General features: G+C 42.4%; 1 protein-coding gene across 3 annotated transcripts; it reads left to right on the top strand.

The window, feature by feature from the left end:
* Positions 1-2686: 2686 nt before the first annotated feature.
* On the top strand, positions 2687-18867 carry ctsc (cathepsin C). Of its 3 annotated transcripts, none has more exons than XR_013791191.1 (9): positions 2687-3009; positions 5306-5451; positions 11825-11991; positions 12801-12956; positions 14291-14409; positions 16179-16310; positions 16823-17055; positions 17311-18203; positions 18336-18867. XR_013791191.1 is itself a non-coding variant. In XM_079515187.1 (8 exons), the coding sequence occupies exons 1-8, from the start codon at positions 2835-2837 to the stop codon at positions 17581-17583; spliced, it is 1401 nt and encodes a 466-aa protein (XP_079371313.1). In that variant the 5' UTR covers positions 2687-2834; the 3' UTR covers positions 17584-18867. The 3 variants fall into 3 exon arrangements, 1 of the variants encoding a protein (XP_079371313.1); XR_013791192.1 differs by having other exon boundaries at positions 17311-18708; positions 18821-18867; XM_079515187.1 differs by having other exon boundaries at positions 17311-18867.
* The last annotated feature ends 3434 nt before the right edge of the window (positions 18868-22301 follow it).

The following is a 22301-nucleotide window of genomic DNA, read 5'->3' as shown; positions in this document are numbered from 1 at the left end:
GACAAGGTGTGTCAGTGTTGAACCTGGTTGGACGGTCTTTGCAGTGCGCTCATGCGTCTGTCTGCGCTTCCCTGCCCGTCTCAGGGATGTCTTCTCCTCCAGGTGGGAGACACCAGGCATGTGTGTGTGTGTGTGTGTGTGTGTGTGTGTGTGTGTGTGTGTGTGTGTGTGTGTGTGTGCGTGCGTGCGTGCGTGCGTGCGTGCGTGCGTGCGTGCGTGCGTGCGTGCGTGCGTGCGTGCGTGCGTGCGTGCGTGCGTGCGTGCGTGCGTGCGTGCGTGTAAAGACAGAGAGAGAGAGAGAGAGAGAGAGAGAGAGAGAGAGAGGAACAGGTACTGTACATGTGCAGGAATGCGAAGTGGGTGAGTTGTTTAATCTCCTGCCGGTAGAAGAAGTGGGAAACAGGGGGATTCAATGAATCACTGCTAGAGGAAGCATCGCTGTGCACAAGCTGCTATAACATCCATACCGCCTCATGTCTCTGTCACGCGCACACACACACACACACACACACACACACACACACACACACACACACACACACACACACACACACAGAACATCAGTCCTCTGTCTCTGTCTCACACTTACTAGTCCTGTGACATACACACACAAATGCACATGCATACTGTTACTGTAGGCTATGAAAACACCCATGCACATCGCACGCACGCACACGCACACACACGCACGCACGGTCGCACGCGCAGTAATGGCGCCACATGACTAATTCCTCTTCAGTCCCAGATCTTCAGATGAGTGCTTATTATGGTCTGTCAAGCAGATGAGTCAGACTCTGCCACAGTAACTATGGTGATTATAGATCTGCCACTACTTCCCTAATATAAAGTGTCCAGTGGCTAAAATAAGCCTTTTAAGTACAGACCTCTCACCCTGGACCTGGATACAACGCACGCACACACGCACGCACGCATAAACTCAGCCCAATAATTGTAATCCATGGGGTCTTCAACGTTTTCCAGCTCAAGGACCCCTTCCTTATCTGAGAGAGTGAGATTAACCAGGGACCCCCGCTATTGTATAACATTGTGTTGCAGATGAAACATTTTCATAGATTTCATAGATAGCTTGATAACAAGACTTGTTTGTGTAGTAATGTGTATTTTCAGACAACCACTTAACCCTTCACTACTTAGAGAACTTGCACTTGGCCTGCTCATTTTATTTCCTCTAAACCAAACCTCTGTCAAAAATAGTCGATCTACAAGCTCAAAACGCCTCACATCGTGCAGTTTTTGTAGGGATTCTAGGGTTCAAGTGGTTCAAGTTAAATTAAGAAAAAAAGTTGCTATCACACAAAGATTTGCCGGCCTACCTGTAGTAACTCTTAGACATCTTAGACCCATCTTATACCCGATAGGTCGTAGGGCCCGGCCCGCTTCTAGGCTAAACAGGCTCTCTCTCTCTCTCTCTCTCTCTCTCTCTCTCTCTCTCTCTCTCTCTCTCTCACACACACACACACACACACACAAACACATGCTGTTAAGTTACCGAATAAGACAATAAGATAAGATAATAACTCTCTTTTCGTCTTTTCTGCAATACCGCCCCTTCCGCTCCGATTCTCTTATCACTTACACCCTCTTATACTGTATCCCTTACAGCACCTTTTAATTGTCAGTGTCTCAATGTCATTATGCTGTTTTGTGAACATCTGATGTTTTATGTGAGAGGCCTTCTTGAAATGTGCAGCTGCAGCACAGCAATGTACCACCCTTAGGTCAGGTGATTTGCACTGGCATTCAAATCGAAATGGCCCTTGGTTGCTGCCATGTATGGTTGCTAATCCCTCAGTGCATACAATATGCTACTTGTGTCTAGCATGCAATGTGCAATGTGCCTTTATGTGAGAACTGACACTCAATTTCTCAACATTGCCTTAATTGAAAATGCAGTTGCATTTTTAGACCAAGACAAGCACTATTTAGAATTTGACTAACATACTCATGTATACACTACAGTACCATACAGGCTAATAAGACATCAGAGCTGCCATTTTCATGAATTGGATCCAAACCAAATACGAGACATAAATGGAATATGGAATGTGACAGACGGACGGAAGGAAGGAAGGAAGGGCTATATGAGAGAGAAGAGCGGACGGACGGACAGACAGACAGACAGACAGACAGACAGACAGACAGACAGACAGACAGACTTTGTAAAATAACCAATAACTGTCTGTTTGTTGACTTCATTAATGTGTTTCCTTCATAAGATTCCCCCCTGCCTGTTCGAACCCGGGCTCCCCCAGAGTTAGTGTCAAAGTGTCCTTGAGCAAGACACTGAACCCCAAAATGCTGGTTGGTGCCTTGCATGGTTTCCCCTGCCATGTGTGTGTGAATGGGTGAATTGATGCACAATCTATGTAAAGCGCCTTGGATAAAAGGCGCTATATAAATGCACAAGTGCTATATAGTGCTATTACTTTTTTGTGTTTTCTATCGTCAAATTATTGTTATTTAAACATGTATTTATTTAAAACTAACATTTTAAAATAATTTATTTATTTATAAAACTTACCAGAAGAACTTACCAAAATTTACCAAATCACGCGGCTCTGACAGCACAGTCATCAGTACGTGCGAGCAGAACGATCTGCGCATGCGCCGGAGTAGGCTGCAGGTCACATGACCACAGCACAGTGACCAGAGGAGAAGAGGGGAAGTTTCAGTTTGAAGCAGGTTGCATTGTTGTGTCTGTGGAGCAGGAACCCGGCAGGCCGGCACTGTTCTGTTTGTTATCTCCCTGTGCGTGTGTAGCCTGTACAGATAGACAGGTTTTTATTGTTTTTATTTTTATTTGTGTTGCCACCATGAGGGTGTGTGTAGCAGGCAGTGTGTTGCTGTGTGTGGTGGTGTTGTTGTTGTGTCCTGGACGCTCGCTTGGAGACACTCCTGCTAACTGCACTTATGAGGAGCTGCTGGGGAACTGGGTGTTCCAGATGTCACAGGGGGGTCGCGACAAGGACATCAACTGTTCTGATGAAGGTATAAACAGCATATTTACATTTACAATGTACTGCAGGCATTAGAGCGACGTGCAAGTCAAGATCAGACATGAACGGAGTAAGCCTCGGATCAAATAGGGACATGTCGAAACTGACTTTTACTTTCGTATTAGGCAAGGTTCACATGACGCTAATTTAAGGTCTACTTTCGTATCTGCAAAATGTCAAAATAGATACATTCATCTATGGTAGTCTTGATCCAAAGCTAAAACAGAGTAAACATGGACTAGTAAACAACTAGGTCAACATAGTGAAGAGTGCTGCTGAGAGAACAATATAGTGCATAAACTGCAGGTTTTATCTATCTATCTATCTATCTATCTATCTATCTATCTATTTAAAGTTGCATGGTCACACAAATAAACTGCAGGTAAACAATGAACCTAGCATCTGCCTAAACTAAACCATAAACATTCTGTACATTTGTGTTTGAGAAAAACAAATCTACTAGACAAAAACATGTATTTAAATGGTAATCTAGCATAAATCATTAGCAAAGGTGGCAAGAAAGGATACAGTTAACAATAAGTATCCGTCTCCGAGTTGTCTTGTGTAAGGTTAATAAGTCATAATATTTACACACACAAAATCAAAGTCTAATAAAATAAATCTTTGTTTAGCAAACTATTAAGCTGTTCTCAATGTCTTGATGCACATATCTGGCCCAGTGATTCTCAAACATAATTATGAGATTTCAAATTGAAACAATGGAAGTTTAGCTTACAGGTCCATTTGGTTCCATTTGTACTCTACAAACCTGTAAGGGTCCATTTGGTTAATCCCCCTCAAAGAACCCATCATTGTCCCTTGTGCATGGTCTCACGTGAAAGTGAGATATCATTTATCAGCAAAAAGATCTCAGGACATGTGATCTAAGCTCATGTGAATGTCACATGATGTGATATTAGTCTTTGAGGGCAGGCTACATGACCTTCCATTTCCTTGCATTGATGATATTCATAATTTAAATATATTAATCTGAGCTGGTAAATATTGTTACTGTGAAATGAGGACAATTTAGGACTGGGCTGATATTGTTGTACGAGACTAGATATGGTCTGGGATTTTATATTAATAGTAATATTGTGAAGTGTGATATGACTTGTTGTTTTTTCCTGGTTTTAATCTCTAAGCGCTATTATCAGAAATACAATGTGAGGTTTTGTGAGCTTGTAGACAGTCTATTTTTGTAGAGTTGGTGTAGAGCAGGTATTCAACTAGATTAGGTAGGGGCCATAATTGTAAGATTACTTACAGGTGGGGCCACAAGACAGCAAATTCAAAGATTTACTGTTTTACCGGAAACAAAAGTTTACAGTACATGTTCACTGAACATTGTTCAGTTGCGCATCAACATAAAAGAGCACAACATGAGATTTGAGTGCAGTTCGTTCATCACATGCCATCTCTCTCCATTTGTAGCTACCTGTTGCTTAGTTTTGAGGGGATTCTTTTCCATCAAATAAATAATTCTTCATCTCATCCATCTCAAATCCATAGCTTTTACACAAAATGTCATGATGAATGTCATGATGCCCTAACTCTCAACTAATGTTTCATGAAACACGACAATGTCATATTAAAGAGAGCCTGTGGCCTTTCATTCATTCAAACATAAAAACACTTCACCATGTAAGCCTGCCCCTAGCCTGGCCCAGCCTGTGTGGTTCTGGTCTAGAGGGGTAGGTGGCGGTCAAAAACAGGCCCACCGCCTTTTTTCGACCGGCACACACCGGCACACCTATTGGTTCACCGATCTGAGCTTTATGGATTGGTGTTCCAGGGCCACAAGAAAACTCCCCAGGGGCCGACTTTGGCCCGCGGGCCGCCAGTTGAATATCACTGGTGTAGAGCGAAAAAGGCTAGACCAAGTACAGAGCCAACGGTCAAGTTCACTAAATATTAACGGTTTAAAAGGTTAAATGTCTGAAAATACACATTAACATGAATCCAATATAATTAGTATAGAACATATAATGTGTGTCAAAAAAAGTCTATGAAGCTGTCTAATCAGTTTAATCTGCAACACAATTTTATACAATGTAGTTGGGGGGGCGGGGGTCCCTGCTTCATCTCTCCCTCAGCTAAAGGGTCCATGACATGATAAACATTGGAAGGCCCCTGGTGTAGGGGGGGGGGGGGGGGGGTCCCTGCTTCATCTCTCCCTCAGCTAAAGGGTCCATGACATGACGATAAACATTGGAAGACCCCTGGTGTAGTCTACTTTGAAACACAATGAACTCATTAGTTGTTTGTTGTCCCTACTGTTGCTGCAGCCACCGGTGTGAAGATGGTGACGGTGACCTTGGAGAAGCTGTCTGTGGCCACAGACGACCTGGGGAACACAGGCTTCTTCACGCTCATCTACAACCAGGGCTTCGAGGTGGTCATCAACAACTACAAATGGTTAGCCTATTTCAAGGTAAACCTCGATAGGAACGCTGCAATTAAAACTGAGGAGTGGCTTTTTTTTTCTGCGGCAGGTTCGTCTGGTTTTTCCAGGCTATTGAAATGCTGCTCTAACTTCTAGCTTGTAGATCTGCTACTTTTGCCGTTTTTTAATTTGAATTCTGAAAAGTAAGTTTTGGACACAAGGTTACCACCCGACAGAGACATGTTGGGACCACCGAAATAAACTATTCATTCAAAGCCATTTGATGAGCGGTACAAACTGTATAAACACTGACAGCCGATCAACATCCATCCAAATTCACTTTGATGTTTCCAGCCCATTGAGTTAAAGGGCTAAAGTTAAATTGAGTTCAAGGCAAGCCCATGTTTACTTCGCCAACTTCTTTGTTGTTGCAGCATCACATTCAACATGTTTGAAGAATGTTCTGGTTCATTCGTGTGGATCAGTGGATGCTAACATCCCTATCTTTATAGAATAGCCCTGCCCAGATTTTGGGGTCCGATCGATCCATTATCCATTATATATTTAGGTTATTTGTCATATATCATCTCTGTGCAACTTCAAAGCCTAATATGTATGGATTATGCCCAACACAATTATATCGTTAATTGCAAGTTTTTATGTGACAGTTAATCGTCAAGTAAATGTCATAATCCTGCATAGAATGAAGTTGTATGGATGGAATGAACAGATGGGAGCCATTTCTGGCTTGCATCGGTTCACTCCGTGCCATTTCCATTTCATTCTTGTGGTTGTTTGTCACATTCAGAGCTTTAAAATTTTCCTCGAGTTTGCTTTTCTTTCCACTTGGACTCACATGACTGTTGCTGTTGCAAGAGGAAGTGCCAAGTTCAGTCCTGTCTATAAACAAACCGCTTGGATAACAAACCGCTTGGATGATTCAGTCTTCCACAGCAGACTGGTTCTGTCTCAACTTCCACATTCTGTACTTAGAGGGTCTCAGGTGACATTCATTCAACAAAATACTAATACTAATAATAGTGATACTAATAATGAAATAATAAAATAAAGATAAAAATAATAATCAAGAATTAAAGTACACGCCTCTCTCCAAAAATCAAAAACTTAAGTACAAATGGGCTTCAGGTCTACAAGCAAAGAGGCCTTGAAAATGTTAAATGATGTAATTGATCTCAAAGAAACAGACAAGTTGTTCCAATCAGATGAAGCTTTAAACTGAAAAGCACGTCTCCCAATTACATTAGATGTTGTGGGTACAGAAAAGTAAAGTTGTTGAGTATGTCTAAGAGGGTATCTAGAGTTATATGTAACTAATAACTGTTTTAAATATGATGGATAATTAAAGTAAATGCACTTAAAAATGAAAAGCAGCCAGTGGAATTGCCTCCTCGTTTGTGGAGTTTTTTTTAAGGTACCAATTTAAGGTATCATACACGACACAGTGGTGTGTCTGGTAGGGACACCTCAAGACAAATCTACAGATACTATTGTACACAACATTCAATGAATGGAGATGAGCTTCAGTAGTATTCTGATAAATTATATCACCATAATCAATAACAGGAAATAAGAGTTGTTGAACAATGCGTTTTCTTATTGTAAAAGTAAAGAAATGTATAGACCTGTACATTATCTTGAGACTAATATTAATCCTAGTTTTAGAGAGTAGAGTAACATGAGCTTTCTTACTACTTCTAATGGAGCCGAGGTTAAAACTGCAGACTCATCTTCCACCGTAATTTGAAAAGCACTTGCCCTAGCCTCGACGACCTTGCAGGCTTCTACAAAGGCTAAAATGTGGCGGCTGTGGCTCAGGAGGTAGAGCAGGTCGTCGGTTCGAATCCCGGCTCCTCCTGTCCTTGGGCAAGACATTGAACCCTACATTGCCTCCAATGAGTCGGTCGGTGTAAGCTTGCCACCATTGGTGTGTGAATGTGGGAAGTGAGGACGCTGGCGTCGACTGTTCGCCGCTTCACCTCCCAATGTATGAATGAATGAACCATTGTAAAGCTATTTGAGCACTTGGAAAAGCGCTATAAAAATGCAATTCATTCATTACTAATGAGCACACTAGGCACATTCTGGTGTGTTATGTTTTTTTTTTTAAAGTGGTGCAACCACTTAAGTAGCTTTGTGTGTGCCTGCCTGGCTGGCTGGGTGGCTGGCTGGCTACCTGTGTCTGAGAGGCCGGGTACACGAGGACGTCGCGGGCTGTTCCCCGCCTAAGTTTGCGAACGATATAAAACTTTACTGCGTCTACATTGCGGTTATGTTAATTATGTACAACGTCCACTCGAGACCGGTAAACTGCTCCGTTTTCAAGATAAAGATGCAGTACACATGGCTGGCCTGTAGATGGCCATCAAAAAAAAGAAAAAGCTTCTAAAAGTAGGCTATATGAAAGCGTTGGTATTTCACACAGGTGTTGCCAAATAACTAATTATCTTGATCAGATGCGCATATGACATATCTAGGTCATATCAATTTAATGAGCAGAGCAGTGCTGCTTCTCTCTCTGAGTCTGCACACACTGACTGACCAGCTAAAGTGTATGCCTACTAAACCATAATATATGACAAACCTTGGATTAATTCTTCTGAAAACAGCAGCAAGCACAAAGTAAGTGTGTGAGAGAGAGAGAGAGAGAGAGAGAGAGAGCGTGCGCGCCCCTTCTCTCGGTCAGATCATCATACACAGCTCACAACGAGGAGCGGCATGGTACATTGTGAATTTATGAGTTTGACTTTGGAGATTGAAATTATGAAATATATATATTCGCTGGTGCGCAACACCTCTGAATGTCAGATCCACCTGCTGGCAGCACAGTGCTAATCATTGCCTATTTTTTAACACGCAGCATCTCTCTCTCTCTCTCTTTGTGACTGTGAGACTGACACAGACGCGGTCAATAATATATAGCATAAATAATAGGCCAAATATAACACTTTCCCTCTATCTGTGATCAGCTCCTCACACACAACTCCTCTCTCGTGCATGCCTGCTCAATTGTTTGCGTGCGTGCGGGCTGCAGATCGGCTATTTTTGGAGAAGAGATTTATAGACATTATGTGCAAATATAAAATAGCTGTGATACTTATATGTAAGTGGTTATGGTGAAATAAACCATTAACTCTTTGAGAGTTTCAAGGATTTCTATATAGTTTTTAGACTTCTCTATGGCAGAATGGCGTTTTTGAATGATTTATTGAAAATTCTCTGCTGTGAATGTGTGACAACGAAAGACCTTCAGAGAAAGCTTGGCTTGTCTGCTTCCAGGAAAAAAATGAACTGAGTTGATAAAATGTTTAGTTGTGGTGTTGGAAGCCATTTAAAAGAGCCTGCATTTACACTGGGTAGTGTTTCTAGGACAACAAAAAAAGTTATGACCGGTTGAAGTTTTATTTTCTAAATAACTTTTTTTCTGCTGGGCGTACATAGCCATGCAATATCTCATTTTAAAGGGTGAGTTGTCTAGTTCAATTAAAATAAAATAAAAAGTTTCTCACATGTACCACTGTAGATATTTTGCCATCTATAAATAGCATGGTCAGTCATGATCAATCTGACCTATCCAGCTAAAAGTCCCCCTAGCTCTGAAATGGAACATCATATAAACTCAATTCTTTTTTGGGGTAAAATTAGACATTCTAACGCACATTTTGATATATACCATGTTTACATAGTCTTACCAGTACCGTGTCTATTCATGCATGTATCTCAAAAACCTGTTGTGAAGAAACGGTTTTGATAAAAAACTCATCCAAGGACATTGTTTTGATATGACTTTGTGCCCATGATATGTATCAAAATATAGACTTGAATGTATACTGTATTATAACAAAAAAATTGGGTTCTTACCATCTACCGTTACAGAGTAAATCACAGTTGAAACTCGCTTAGTCAAACCATAAACCTCAGACTAGTGAACAAAATAGCCATGACAGGTCTAACTCATTGTAAAAGCTTGTCTTTTATTTTTTATGACTACTAACATAATACAATTATAATAAATATTACAGAAAATAAATAGGCCTACATACAAAACAGTTGTCCCCAAACTCCCCAGTGTCCCCAAACCACTGCATTCCAGTTGTTCTTGACGGTGTGTGTGTGTGTAGGCTAAATTTAAAAAAAACAACAACTGAAATGAATGAATGCATCCGGTTCAGTGTCGGAGAACTCCATCGCAGTCTTGACTCTTCGTCTTCATCATCATCATCATCATCATCATCATCCTCCTCCTCCGATGCCAGTTCTAAATATATAAAAATAAACATTTAGCTGTAGTCAGCCCGGCCAATAGCCAGTTGGGGGGGGGGGGGGGGACGTAGGCTATCTGACATCATCGTCATCATCATCATCACACGGAGACACACTAAACAATGTACAATCATGATTGTATACAATATACAATGAATGCAATTATCATGCAAGCTCAGACGTCAATGAAACGTCATACAGATCTTATATAATACGCTACTGTTAGCTTCACTCCCCGTCCCCCCTCCGATCCTTGTAGCAACGTCATCATAACCACGCGTTGCTTCAGTAAACGATGCATGTTTGTTCTCCGTCTTTGTAGACAGTAAATAAAAGGAGCGAACATTACTCTAAAGATCAGATCGCCTATAAGGCACGCTACAATATAAAATACTTGTACTGCCATGCGTGCATGCCTGCTACGATACATTTGTACTGCACCAACCAACCGATCGACACCAACCCCCCCCTCCAGCCCTTAGCCAGCACCAATGCACCGACCAACACCATTAGCCAGCACCTTCGGTGCTGGCTAATGGCTGGGGGCCATCGTGGTGAGTCATTCTGGCGTCATGATCTGACTAGTAGTAGTAATTATCCAAGCATCTATTTGTAGCGATCATCTTATGATTTCTGATCACTATAGAAGGGCATTTTCTACAATAAGATTACCTCAAAACATTCCGGGTTGATCGTCTTCTTCAATGGTTTCCCGGTATAGCTCATCGGACGACGATGGGGAGACAATGAAAAAAGGAGGGAGGGAGCAGCGAGTCTCGCTGTAAGCACTGGACCAGGGCTACTCCGCCTGGAGAAGGCGACTGGGACGCGTATGGATCAATACTACTACCACAAAACTCGCTCAAATAAATAGTACTGCTTTCAACTTTTTCTGCTAGAAAATCGCTCGGGCGAGACGGCAAACAGGCAAAACAATGAAAACTATGAAGACTCCCTCTGCCCCCACTGTTTACAGGGGGTGGGACCAGCTTCCAATGGCAACACGTACACGTGTGTCACGTGACACGGGTTTTCTGGGTAATGTAGTTGGAATATAAGCTCAGGAATTTAAACAGCGCTTCGGAGCATATTAATATGTTTAGATTCATCAAAAACTGTGAAGACGCCAATTGGCGTCATTGATCATTTACGGAATTCTGATGAAGACGCCAATTGGCGTCTTTCACCTTCTAAGGGTTAACACTGGTTAGTTTGGAGGGGGCGAGGGGACTATGACATCACCGTTTCAGCAAATTAGGCGGCATTCGCTGTACACACGGAGACGTGAAAGTCGCGTCTCCAAACTTTCCCACTCTGGAAGGTAGTTTCAAAATTAGCCGTTAAAGTCCCCCAAAACTCCGTCTCCGTGTGACAAAAAGGGCAGATCGGCTAATTACTTGCCCGAGAAACACCGAAATCGTCCTCGTCTGGATTACCCCTGAGCACGGAAATTGCATTTGGTTGGTTTTCAAAACCAAGTGTCACTGTTGTGCAGCCTAACACACACATATTAACTGTATATGATTTCAGTTGTTACAGTACAGTACAGTAAAGGGACCCCCTGGGAACCCCCACATGGTAACTATGTCATTTCTCAACCGTTTCGGACGCGGATCGGCTCACCGGAACCGGCCCGGCCCCCTGGGCGCGTTCCTGGGGGTCTGGAAGTTCCGGGGGCCCCCACACGGAGTTGCACCACTTACTTCACACGGGTGTGATTTTTAACCCATTAAGACCTGAGGCCAATTCTACAAATGTCTTTTATAGTTTCCTGGGGGAATACAAACTGTTTTCAGTGACCCATAGAAACAAAGATTTTAGGGGTCTCCCTGTCTCAGCTAGTTCCAGCTCCAACTTTGTCTGTTTATGTTTTGTGTCATCTCTTTCAATTTCACTTTGTGAACACACTGTGTTCACTCCCTTTATTTTGTCATGTTTCTAATGAACTGGAGAGACTGATACACCCCTGTACAGCACTACCGACTGTGTGACCGTGCCCCCACGAATCGCGATCCTAGTTTCTTTAAGCACTACACTGTTTACCTTGCTTATTGTAAGGGGCTCTGGATAAGAGTGTCAAAGTGTTAAATGCCTAAATTGTAATAGTAATTACTCCCTCCCAATGTGTGTTGTCCTGTAGTACTCGGAGGACGGTTCAGAGGTGACCAGCTACTGTGATCAGACCATGCCAGGGTGGGTCCATGACGTACTGGGTAACAACTGGGCCTGCTTCGTTGCCAAGAGGGTGCAGCCAACACCACCTCGCACCGATCCCAAACCCCATCTTCACCGCAAGGAGGGGCGCTGGTGAGTGGCCTCTCACCTGATCGTGGAATGAACTCCCCATTTCAGTTCATCATCATCGTCACCTTTATTTATACCCAGAAGTACAATTGAGGGCAAGCCCTCATTTTCAATGGAGCCGAGGTTAAAACTGCAGACTCATCTTCCACCGTAATTTGAAAAGCACTTGCCCTAGCCTAGATAGTGTGTTATGTAAACAGATGCCAGGTTAATTTGTAGACCTGGCATATAGTGTGTATAGTTTCAATGTTTTGATATTATACTGTTTAGACTGATGATGTTTTTTTGGTTTACCAATGATCCTAGATTACTATTTATATGCATTTCCTCGATACCTTGTTAACTGTAAATCACTTTGGACTAAATTGTCAATTGTTCTGATCACTGTTGCCATATTTTGTGAGATAAATAAGCAACCAGGTCTAGGAAAACAATCCCAAAAGAAGCACTTCAGTACAGTACAACATCTACAAGCTCAACACGCGTAGCATAACAAAGAAATCTTGAAATGACGTGCAATATTTTGAAGATTTTTGGAACATTCTAAAACATTTTCAGAGGGGGATTAGGGACAAATACCACTGGTTTAAATAATAATGACAAAATGTGGAAGCAAGCCCAAATAAGCAGCCCATAAAAACGCAACCCTATACCAATATTTACAAGCGAAAGAGAGAAAAATAAGTCCTTATAATAAGCATGGCAACGCTGGTTTCAAACCAGGTATCTAGTCTGTTTTGGTGGCTTTTTTATTTAGGTTTTGTGGTATGGAAAAAATAAACAGTAATGTCATTTGCTCCCTTTTCCTCCAGGCTGCTCCAGAGGCAGTACAAACACAACCTGGACTTCATCGATACCATCAACTCCGTCCAGAGTTCGTGGAAGGCGGTGGCCTACCCCGAGCACGAGCACTACAGTCTGGAGGAGTTGCAATACAGAGCAGGAGGACCGGCCTCTCGCATCCCCAGGTAGGCCTGGCACACTTAATACATCATCGTCTCATCGCAATTACGGTAGTTGACATAATCACAATTTATTTTTCCATAATCGTCATATTTGTTTCCATGTTGAAAGAAATGCTCAAACAAATACAATAAAAACATGTTTTTGTATATTTAAATGATTTGTGTCATGTTTGCCCTGTGCAGTTTCTAATTACGAAGCCTGAAAGGCAAACGGAAATTAATTGTTTTCCAAAGTTCACAATAGAGGGTATGCTCATGCATAAATTGAGTGGCAAAGTGAGTTTAACATTGTTTAAAGGGATAGTTCAGATTTTTTTATCTTAAGCTGTATGAAATACTTGCCATTAATATAGTGGTTGCAACTGTATTAATTGATTGCCCGAGTCCCGTGGTGGGAGTTCTGCTCTGGTTTTGGTCAATATTAAGTAGTTCCAGCCAGTTTGTGGGGGGCACTGGGGCCAAGCAGTAAAAGTAAATTAATTCACAAAACTAACGTAATTTGTATTGTTGACCTATTTCTAAAATATTAGCGCAACCTTCGTACAACTTTGACCCCTCTATCACATGGAACTATTTTTTAGGCGTAGTGATATGGACACAAAATACATAGTTCCGTGTGATAGAGGGGTCAAAAATGTCCAAAAGTTGCACTAATATTTTAGAAATAGGTCAACAATATGTTGTTACGTTAGTTTTGTGGATTAATTTACTTTTAATGCGTGGCCGCGCCCCCTGTGCCCCCCACAAAATGACCGGAACTACTTAATATTTCACCAAAACCAGAGCATAACTCCCACCACGGGACTCGGGCAATCAATTGATACAGTTGCAACCACTATATTAATGGCAAGTATTTCATACAGCTTACGTTTAAAAAAATCCGAACTATCCCTTTAACGTCGATTAATGCAATCAGAGTTTGGGTGTATGGGCTGTCAAGGCCAGAAAGTAGTTTTTTGCCACTCGGAGTCAATAGTAGTTCCAGCATAACTTCTGAGTATGATGATGATGTCACGTGCATACCCGCTATTAAATCGTTAATCGCAATTATTTGTGTGACAATTAATCATCAACTTAAAATGTGTAATCGTGACAGCTCTAGAACTGCAATTAAATCGTTAATTGATTTATCAAACGCAATATTAAACAGCACGAGGTACACTAAATCACACAAATTAACCATTGTGGTCCTATGTATTCAGTTCATCAACATAGCATAGAAATAATCACAATTATTAGAGCGGCAATTAATAAACCCCCCAAAAAGACGTCTTGTGACAGGCCTAGACGAGTTCTACTTTCAGTAACTAACTGTATTGTCCCCATGATGGCGTCAGACGTGTTAGCCCCGCCCCTGTGACGGCTAATCTTAAGAAGATGTCGGCGGCACTCCCCGAGCGCTGGGACTGGAGAGACGTGGCCGGTGTCAACTACCTCAGCCCAGTCCGAAACCAAGGTGACCATTTAACTCATTTCCCACCAGGATTAATTAAAGAATGATTACTATATGCCAGGATATCTCCCCGTTCAACCGTTATTGTAATTGGCTAAAAATATCAGTGGGAGGGGCCTATATTTCCGAAGGCATCGGATCTGTGCCACCGAGGCAACCACACTTTGCAATTTCCCCAGAATTGTAACCAAAGTTACCCTGTTTAATTATACTAATAATATAATGATGTCAACTACCTCAGCCCTGTCAGAAACCAAGGTGACCATTTAATTATAATAACTCTCTCTCTCTCTCTCTCTCTCTCTCTCTCTCTCTCTCTCTCTCTCTCTCTCTCTCTCTCTCTCTCTCTCTGTGTCTCTCTCTCTCTCTCTCTCTCTCTCTCTCTCTGTGTCTCTCTCTGTCTTGCATATTTGTTTTTTTCCACAATATTTAACTGGAACTGAGTCAAAATAAATGTAATGCCTCAACACCTGAAATTGATTGAATACTTATTAGACAGAAATGTAAAACAGTACGAGATACAGTCACACATTTGGGCTAAAAGCAGAACAAAAAAACTCCTTGTCAGGATGGGGGTGTAGAGTGAAAACCGGTTATTTTCATCAAAGAGATCTGGTGTAGACTGGGAGAACATGTAGCGGGGGAGTGTACAGGCCTGGGAGACCCCGGTCAAATGAGTACATAGGGTTTTTTTGGGGAGGGAATTCATAATTTGTCACGTGCCAGACCTACAAGCTCACAACATGTGGTGGATGCGACACGTGATCTTGTAGTTCTTCTATTTTCTGCACGCGACTCCACCATGCAAGGGATATAACAAACCACTTCTAAGCTGACTCACTGAAGCCCATCAATTATGACTCATACCCCCCCCCCCCCCCCCTTTTAAACAAAATCAAGTAATCAGCTTAATCTAATACTACCACATTAAAAGCAACTATGGAACATTTAACTCTAGACAACCATACAGTACATGCCTGCCAAATCGTGCGTGTGAGTGTGAGAGTGTGTGAGAGTGAGAGAGAGACAGAGGACCACTGCAGGGCTTTAAGGTACTGCAGTAAGTACTTGAATAGCCCCCCCACCAAGCGTATGTGTGATGGAGTGTAGCACTGTACTTAATTCACCTCATGATCACATTTTCTTTTACATGCCACTAAAGCCTGTGGGATTGAGACGGATCATGAGCCTTGTCCTATATGCCTATATGCTTCCCATGCTACTTTGGTGGCAGCTAATGGGGATCTGAATAAAGAGTAAATCTACAGTACAAACCGACAGGCTACAAGGACCCACATGGAGATACAAACCGGCACACTTGTAGCTACTAAACTAAGTTGAGCCGACTTCAACTTTTTTCAACGCTAATGTGAAACGTCAATTTTGATTTCACCACTTCCCTTCCCTCTCCTGTCTCCATACAAATTGTGCTTGTAATGTACATTATGTGAAATTCATTCGATATGGATTACTATGACTATTAGGCAGTGTAGCATTTCTCTGTCATAATTAACAGAGCTGCGGTGGGCTCGGGAGGGTGTAATTAAACATTTTCACCTGTGCCACTCGTTCTTGGATACGATAACATCAGATTAAGGTAAGAAAGGGGTTTGTCCTTCTCCTTTAATTTAACTCAGACAGTACAAATGGAACCAAATGGACCCATTAGGCCTGTAAATCATTTTGCTGGGGACCCCCTGGAACCCCCTCAAGGACCCCTGGGAGTCCCCAGACCCAGCCAGTGGTTTATATCTCCCCGCTGTGTGTTCCAGGGTCATGTGGAAGCTGCTATTCCTTCGCCACCATGGGGATGCTGGAGGCTCGAATCCGAGTTCTGACCAACAACACCGAGACCCCAGTCCTCAGCCCCCAGCAGGTGGTCTCCTGTTCATTGTATTCTCAAGGTAATGCATGCACACATCTTGGCCAGGGGGACCCTTCTGGGCTCAAACTCTGCAGGAATCCATAAATCCATCCATGAAAATGGCAGCCGCCTGCTCTGATGTCTTCTTAGCCTGTATATGTTAAATTCTAAATATAAGTACTTGTGCTGTATGGTGCATTGCCAATCAGAATGGGCAGTTTACTGAATGGGCTATTAGCCTGAAAGAACGAGCCATTTGCAAGGACTAGACACGGACAGTAAACAAAATTGCGGGATGGTGCGGGACTTTTGTTTTTGTTGCGGGCGGGATCGGCGGACAGGTGGTCACTGAGGTGGGTCAAAAATGAAATCATTGCGGGCGTAGCGGGACTAAACGATAAAATTGCTGGATGGTGCGGGACTAAATGGGACTTTTTTTTGTTGCGGGCGGGATCGGCGGACAGGCGGTCACTACGGAACAGGGGGCGTGGGAGCGCTGCCACTGATGAGTTAAGGTTGTGACAGCAGTTTCCCCTCTCTCCATTTGTTAAGGTTGTGATGGCGGTTTCCCATACCTGATTAGTAAGTACATCCAGGACTTTGGCGTGGTGGACGAGCAGTGCTTCCCGTACATCGGGAAGGACTCGCCGTGCGGTGTTCAGCGGACGTGCGGCCGCCATTACACGGCGGAGTATGGCTACGTGGGCGGGTTCTACGGAGGCTGCAGCGAGGCGGCCATGATGCTGGAGCTGGTGAAGAACGGACCCATGGCTGTGTCCTTTATGGTCGGTAACTCAACTGGGGATGATAAGCAAGAGATAATCAAAAATGATATGTATTACATCTCAAAAAACTGTCTTTGCCATTGTAGCCGGCTTCGTTCACTGATTACGACTCAGGCAAAAAAGAGCCCTTTGGATACATTTGTTCCAGAGATTTGCAAAAATGCAGATCTACAAGCTGATAGTCCCGGGCTCCCCCAGAGTTGGTGGCCTTGAGCAAGACGCTGAACCACTCATTTCTGCGTTTCTTGTTTGCAGGTGTACTCAGACTTCATGCACTACAAGGAGGGCATCTACCACCACACGGCATCGGGCCTGAGTGACCCCTTCAACCCGTTTGAGCTGACCAACCACGCCGTGCTGCTGGTGGGCTACGGCCGCTGCCACATGACGGGCCAGAAGTACTGGGTCATCAAGAACAGCTGGGGCACCGCCTGGGGCGAGGGCGGCTTCTTCCGCATCCGCCGCGGCAGCGACGAGTGCAGCGTGGAGAGCATCGCAGTGGCCGCCACGCCCATCCCGCAACTGTAGAGCTGGACGAGCCAATGAGACGGACGGAAAGGCCAAAAGGGGAGTAATTTCACCCCCCCCAAAATGACATCAATTACTCATCCAATTAAGCCTTGAATTAGTTTTTCCTCACATTTCTGACTGAACAATCCAAAAAAGAAAAGTATTTGGTCAATTGAAGAAATGAGGGGTTCAAGCTTGATAAAAGCAAAGAAAAGAAATTGGTTTATAATCCCCAACACTGGGATTACACTGAGCATTATTTTGGACTTACTATACATTATTTGTTTATATAGTTTAGTTTTGCAGTTGTTAATCGTGGACCCATTAATTCATCAAGCAATTCCTCATCATTCTCGGATTCTTCATGTGACAAAAACAAAGTTAATTGAAGGCGTCGCAGTGCGAGTCATTTTTTGGGGGGTGAAACACGCTTTAAAATGAGACAGAGTAGATTTCCTCTGATCTGCTTCCATGGTTTAGTCAGAGTTTCCGTTGCCCTCCAGGGGAGCTTGTTAAGTTAATGGCCTATTTACCCGTCTTGGAAGGCACCCAGAAAATTTGAGAAGATTTCACAAATTGATCCTGTGCAAATCCCAAAGACTGCAGGGCTTTTTAATTACTTATTTTTTTTCTATGAGGTCATTCTTCATGAGAATGACCCCAAAGATTGCAGGGCTTTTTAATTACTTATTTTTTTCTAGGAGGTCATTCTTCATGAGAATGACCCCAAAGATTGCAGGGCTTTTTAATTACTTATTTTTTTCTAGGAGGTCATTCTTCATGAGAATGACCCCAAAGATTGCAGGGCTTTTTAATTACTTATTTTTTCTAGGAGGTCATTCTTCATGAGAATGACCCCAAATTGACTGTTGATTATAAATTGCATTGAACCACTTAAACCCTATACTTCATTGACGGGGTCCCCCGGGGGTCTGTACTAAGAACCGTCTTGTGCCCGGGTCGAACCAATCAGCGTCAGCTACGGTGGGATCTTGGCAAGACCAGGTGTGACGTTATCGAGAAGCACCTGTTGCATTTGTATTTCCTTATTTTCCTAGCGCCTTAACATTGGAAAATCGTCTTCTATTCGTGAAAGTACACCTACACCTACACATCCGACACGATAGTTTTATCATTTGCGGGGTTTGCTTACTTTCCTGCTTGTGCAGGGACAGCTACTGTACATCATGTAGACATGTCAATATGATTGACAGACGGTCACATCAAATCACCTGCCAAGTAGCTTGAAAAAAAGGGACGGCCTTCTTCAGCGATTGGGCTACAGATCCCAGATGGATGTAGCTTGTGAAACAAGTGTGAAGCAAGCTTCTTCAATCTGGTGGAGTCGGGAATCTCGGGATACTATCCTCTATACCAAATCTCTGCCGTAAATAGACGATCTAAAAACTCAATTTACAATTTAGGCATTTAGCAGATGTTCTTAATCCACTCACAACCCAGACGTGAACTTGTAGATCGGCTTCTTGCCAAACATTTTACCCAGAATAAGGACACTATAGTATTAGAGTGGTTAAAAGAGAAAATATCTGTGTTTTCTTTCTAGTAATCCATGATCAACTGAAGCTCTGAAATGTTGATTCAGTCTCTGACACATACATTGCGACTGTGGCTCAGGAGGTAGAGCAGGTCGTCCAATGATCCATGGGTCGGCGGTTCGAATCCCGGCTCCTCCTGTCTACATGTCGAAGTGTCCTTGGGCAAGACACTGAACCCCAAATTGCTCCCGATGTGCTGGTTGGTACCTTGCATGGCTTCCGCTGCAATCGGTGTATGAATGTGTGTGTGTGAATGGGTGAATGTAATGCACAATCTATGTAAAGCGCCTTGGATAAAGGTGCTATATAAATGCACCATTTACCATTTTTACCAATCAATGAACTCTAGGTTTAGTTTTTAATTTATTTCTGCAGAAATTAATTGTTCATCCAAATCCATAAATCCACTTGTTCATCCACAGATGGATATGATTTTTTTCAAATGTCTGTAAAATGAAAGCTGCCAATGATTTTGCTGGCCTAAGAACTCCTCAAGGAACAGTGTGAAAAGCCTAGTGCACGTGGCTGTGGGGTTTAACCACTTTAACGGCATACACATCTGACTATTTGAAAATAGCAGATCTAGTGCCTGAGCTGAACTCAATATAGCTGCTCCCCTCGTTTAAATTTCAGTTACGGCTGCCTTGATTTTAAATGGAAATAGATTTTTTTATTTTTGATGCTGTACTTCTTGAAAAGGGAATCTTGACTGACTTGACAGGTAGTTTGAGTCCAATTTATTCTAAAAGGGAATTGATAAAAAATGCATGCTGTTATTTGATTCTGCCAATTACAACGTGACTACTTGTGTGGTGGAATATCTGTCTCAGGAAAACACAAGGGAAAAGGCTTTTTATTAGTCATAGCTGCTATTGTCACATTGGTTTTAGACCTTTCACAACTACCATAATTCCTACTGGGACTCTGGGACTTGGGATAATCTCGTGGGAGGCTTATAAAAAGGAAAGTGTTGTTTTTGACGAGTGTTGAAAGGCGATTGTAACCGATTCTAGTGCCTTGATTTTTCTGCTTTTATTTCAATGTTAGGCCTAGTGTCATAAATTACATGTCTTCATGATTTGCACTTGTATGTTTTTCCTGTCTGTTTTTAAATTTTATGAAAATAAAAGGACACCGTGGCAGTACTAAATGGTATTTTTAATTCTATACTGGGACAAAAGGTCCCTCGTCCGATCCCCGGCTGGTGCCCAACTCCTTGAGCAAGACACTGAGCCTCAAATTGCTCCTGATGAACAGGTTGCTGTCTTGCATGGTTTCCTCTGCAGTCTGTGTGTGAATCTGTGAATGTAAATCTGTGAATGTAATGCACATTGTAACTTTGTCTAAAGGCGCTATATACCAACTATCTACCATTTTATCAGGATATGCCTATTGAAGTCCTTACTAAAATGATCTCTTTAAACTGCATTTTAGCACTAAATGAAGGTTCAATTTAACCTCTTTCAACTTAGTGTACCTATTTTATGCATGCTATATTTCCAAAACAAATGTGATTTTTTAATGTTAGAACATAGTGAAGCCAATTTACACCACAATGGGTTAAGAGCTTGTAGACAGGCTATTTTCACTATAGGCTAGCTACTCTTAAGTCCAACAAACTACATGGGGCTTAAGTAGCTAAAATATGTTCATGACATCTGTGTGTAGTTTCTGTCTATTCATTGTCTGGCTGGCTTTCCCTCTTATGTTTCATAAAGCAGTTGGTTGTTAATGTTCACGGTATTTGGATAGTGCTGCTTATCTCCTGCATCAATGGCTTTAACCCAGACATGTGACCGCTCTGGAAAACAGTGGATATCTTTTGCTGTCGGGCGGAAACCTTGTATTGTATCTCCATATTTCATCTTTGCATTTATTTAGTAAATTAATGCCCTATTTTTTTCATACTACAGTGCAACAAAATAGCAAAAATGTCTGCCATCTCCCACCAATCTCAACAGTATCAACAAGAGCTTGTGAAACTATTGTATCCATTGGAATACATAATACTTGTTTCCTCTTTTTGTACATTTTCAGAAAAGTTAACAGTTTTGGACATGCAAGGTTTCCACCTGACAGCGATGACGATGTTGACTCATGTGTTAGTGTTGTCACATTGCTCATGACTGCCATAATTACTCGCGGGACTCTGGGAGTTGTAGTCACCTGGGACATTATCAAAGGAAAGTGTTTGGATCATTTTGTGAAGGGAATGTAATTGATTCTACTGCCTTTGATTTCTGCTTCAGCCCCAGTTTCTAGCAGTGGTGGAAGAGGTGTTTTACTTAAAGCTGCCTGCACTGCAGGTGGCTTTAAGTCAAACTCATTTTGAGTGAGAAGAGGACAGGTTCATAGTCTATGTAACTGTCTTCTACCTCGGCCTTGGATCCAGTTCCCTGCGCAAGTGCTGACATTTTTATCAATGAGCTAATAGAGACTGCCTGCTTGTGTCGGATGTGTCTAGGTCACGTGAGACATGACCTTTCACATGATCTAAATGTCTCAATAGTCAATTAACTCTATCATACAGATTGGACGAAATTATGTTTTATTCATTCATTTAAAAAAAAGTTACATAGTGCTACTCTAAGTAAAAGCAAGACCACAATTTGAATCCTGAAACGTTTTGGACATATCTGAGGTTTCCACCTGTCAGAGACTTTGCATTTCCATTGATTTGACATTTAACATGATATCTGTGGGTAATTTAGTTTGACTTTTATGTAGCCTACGCCTACCACCCCCGGCATGAACATTATGAATATTAATAATATACCATAAAAATGACATCTTTCATGGTATTTCCCACAGTGCTTCTTAGCTCCACTAAAAGGGGGTTTAACCCTATAGCAGCCATCTCAGTTTTCACCTCGCCTCCTAACCTACATTTGCAAGTACTGTATACTCACTGTATACTCGAGTGCAATTCTGAGGTATTTCTGCCAGGTGCTTGAAAAGCGCCTGGACTACATTTGCTACTACCTCTAGTAGTGACCGTAGTGGACACTTTTTCATGATTGGCTGCCTCGTCTCTAGGCTGCCTCTTAGCAAATGGGAAACTTACCCATAAGACCTATAGTCTGAACGGCATAAAATGCATATTCTGAATGCCGCAACGTGAAGCTGTGAGCTGAGGCAGAGGCTGCAGCACACAAACTGATTATACTGTAGATGTTCATA

This window comes from Electrona antarctica (assembly GCF_951216825.1).
Source record: "Electrona antarctica genome assembly, chromosome: 11".
NCBI lineage: Eukaryota > Metazoa > Chordata > Actinopteri > Myctophiformes > Myctophidae > Electrona > Electrona antarctica.
The sequence above is the reverse complement of the archived record's forward strand: the minus strand, read 5'-3'. Positions and strand labels throughout refer to the sequence as shown.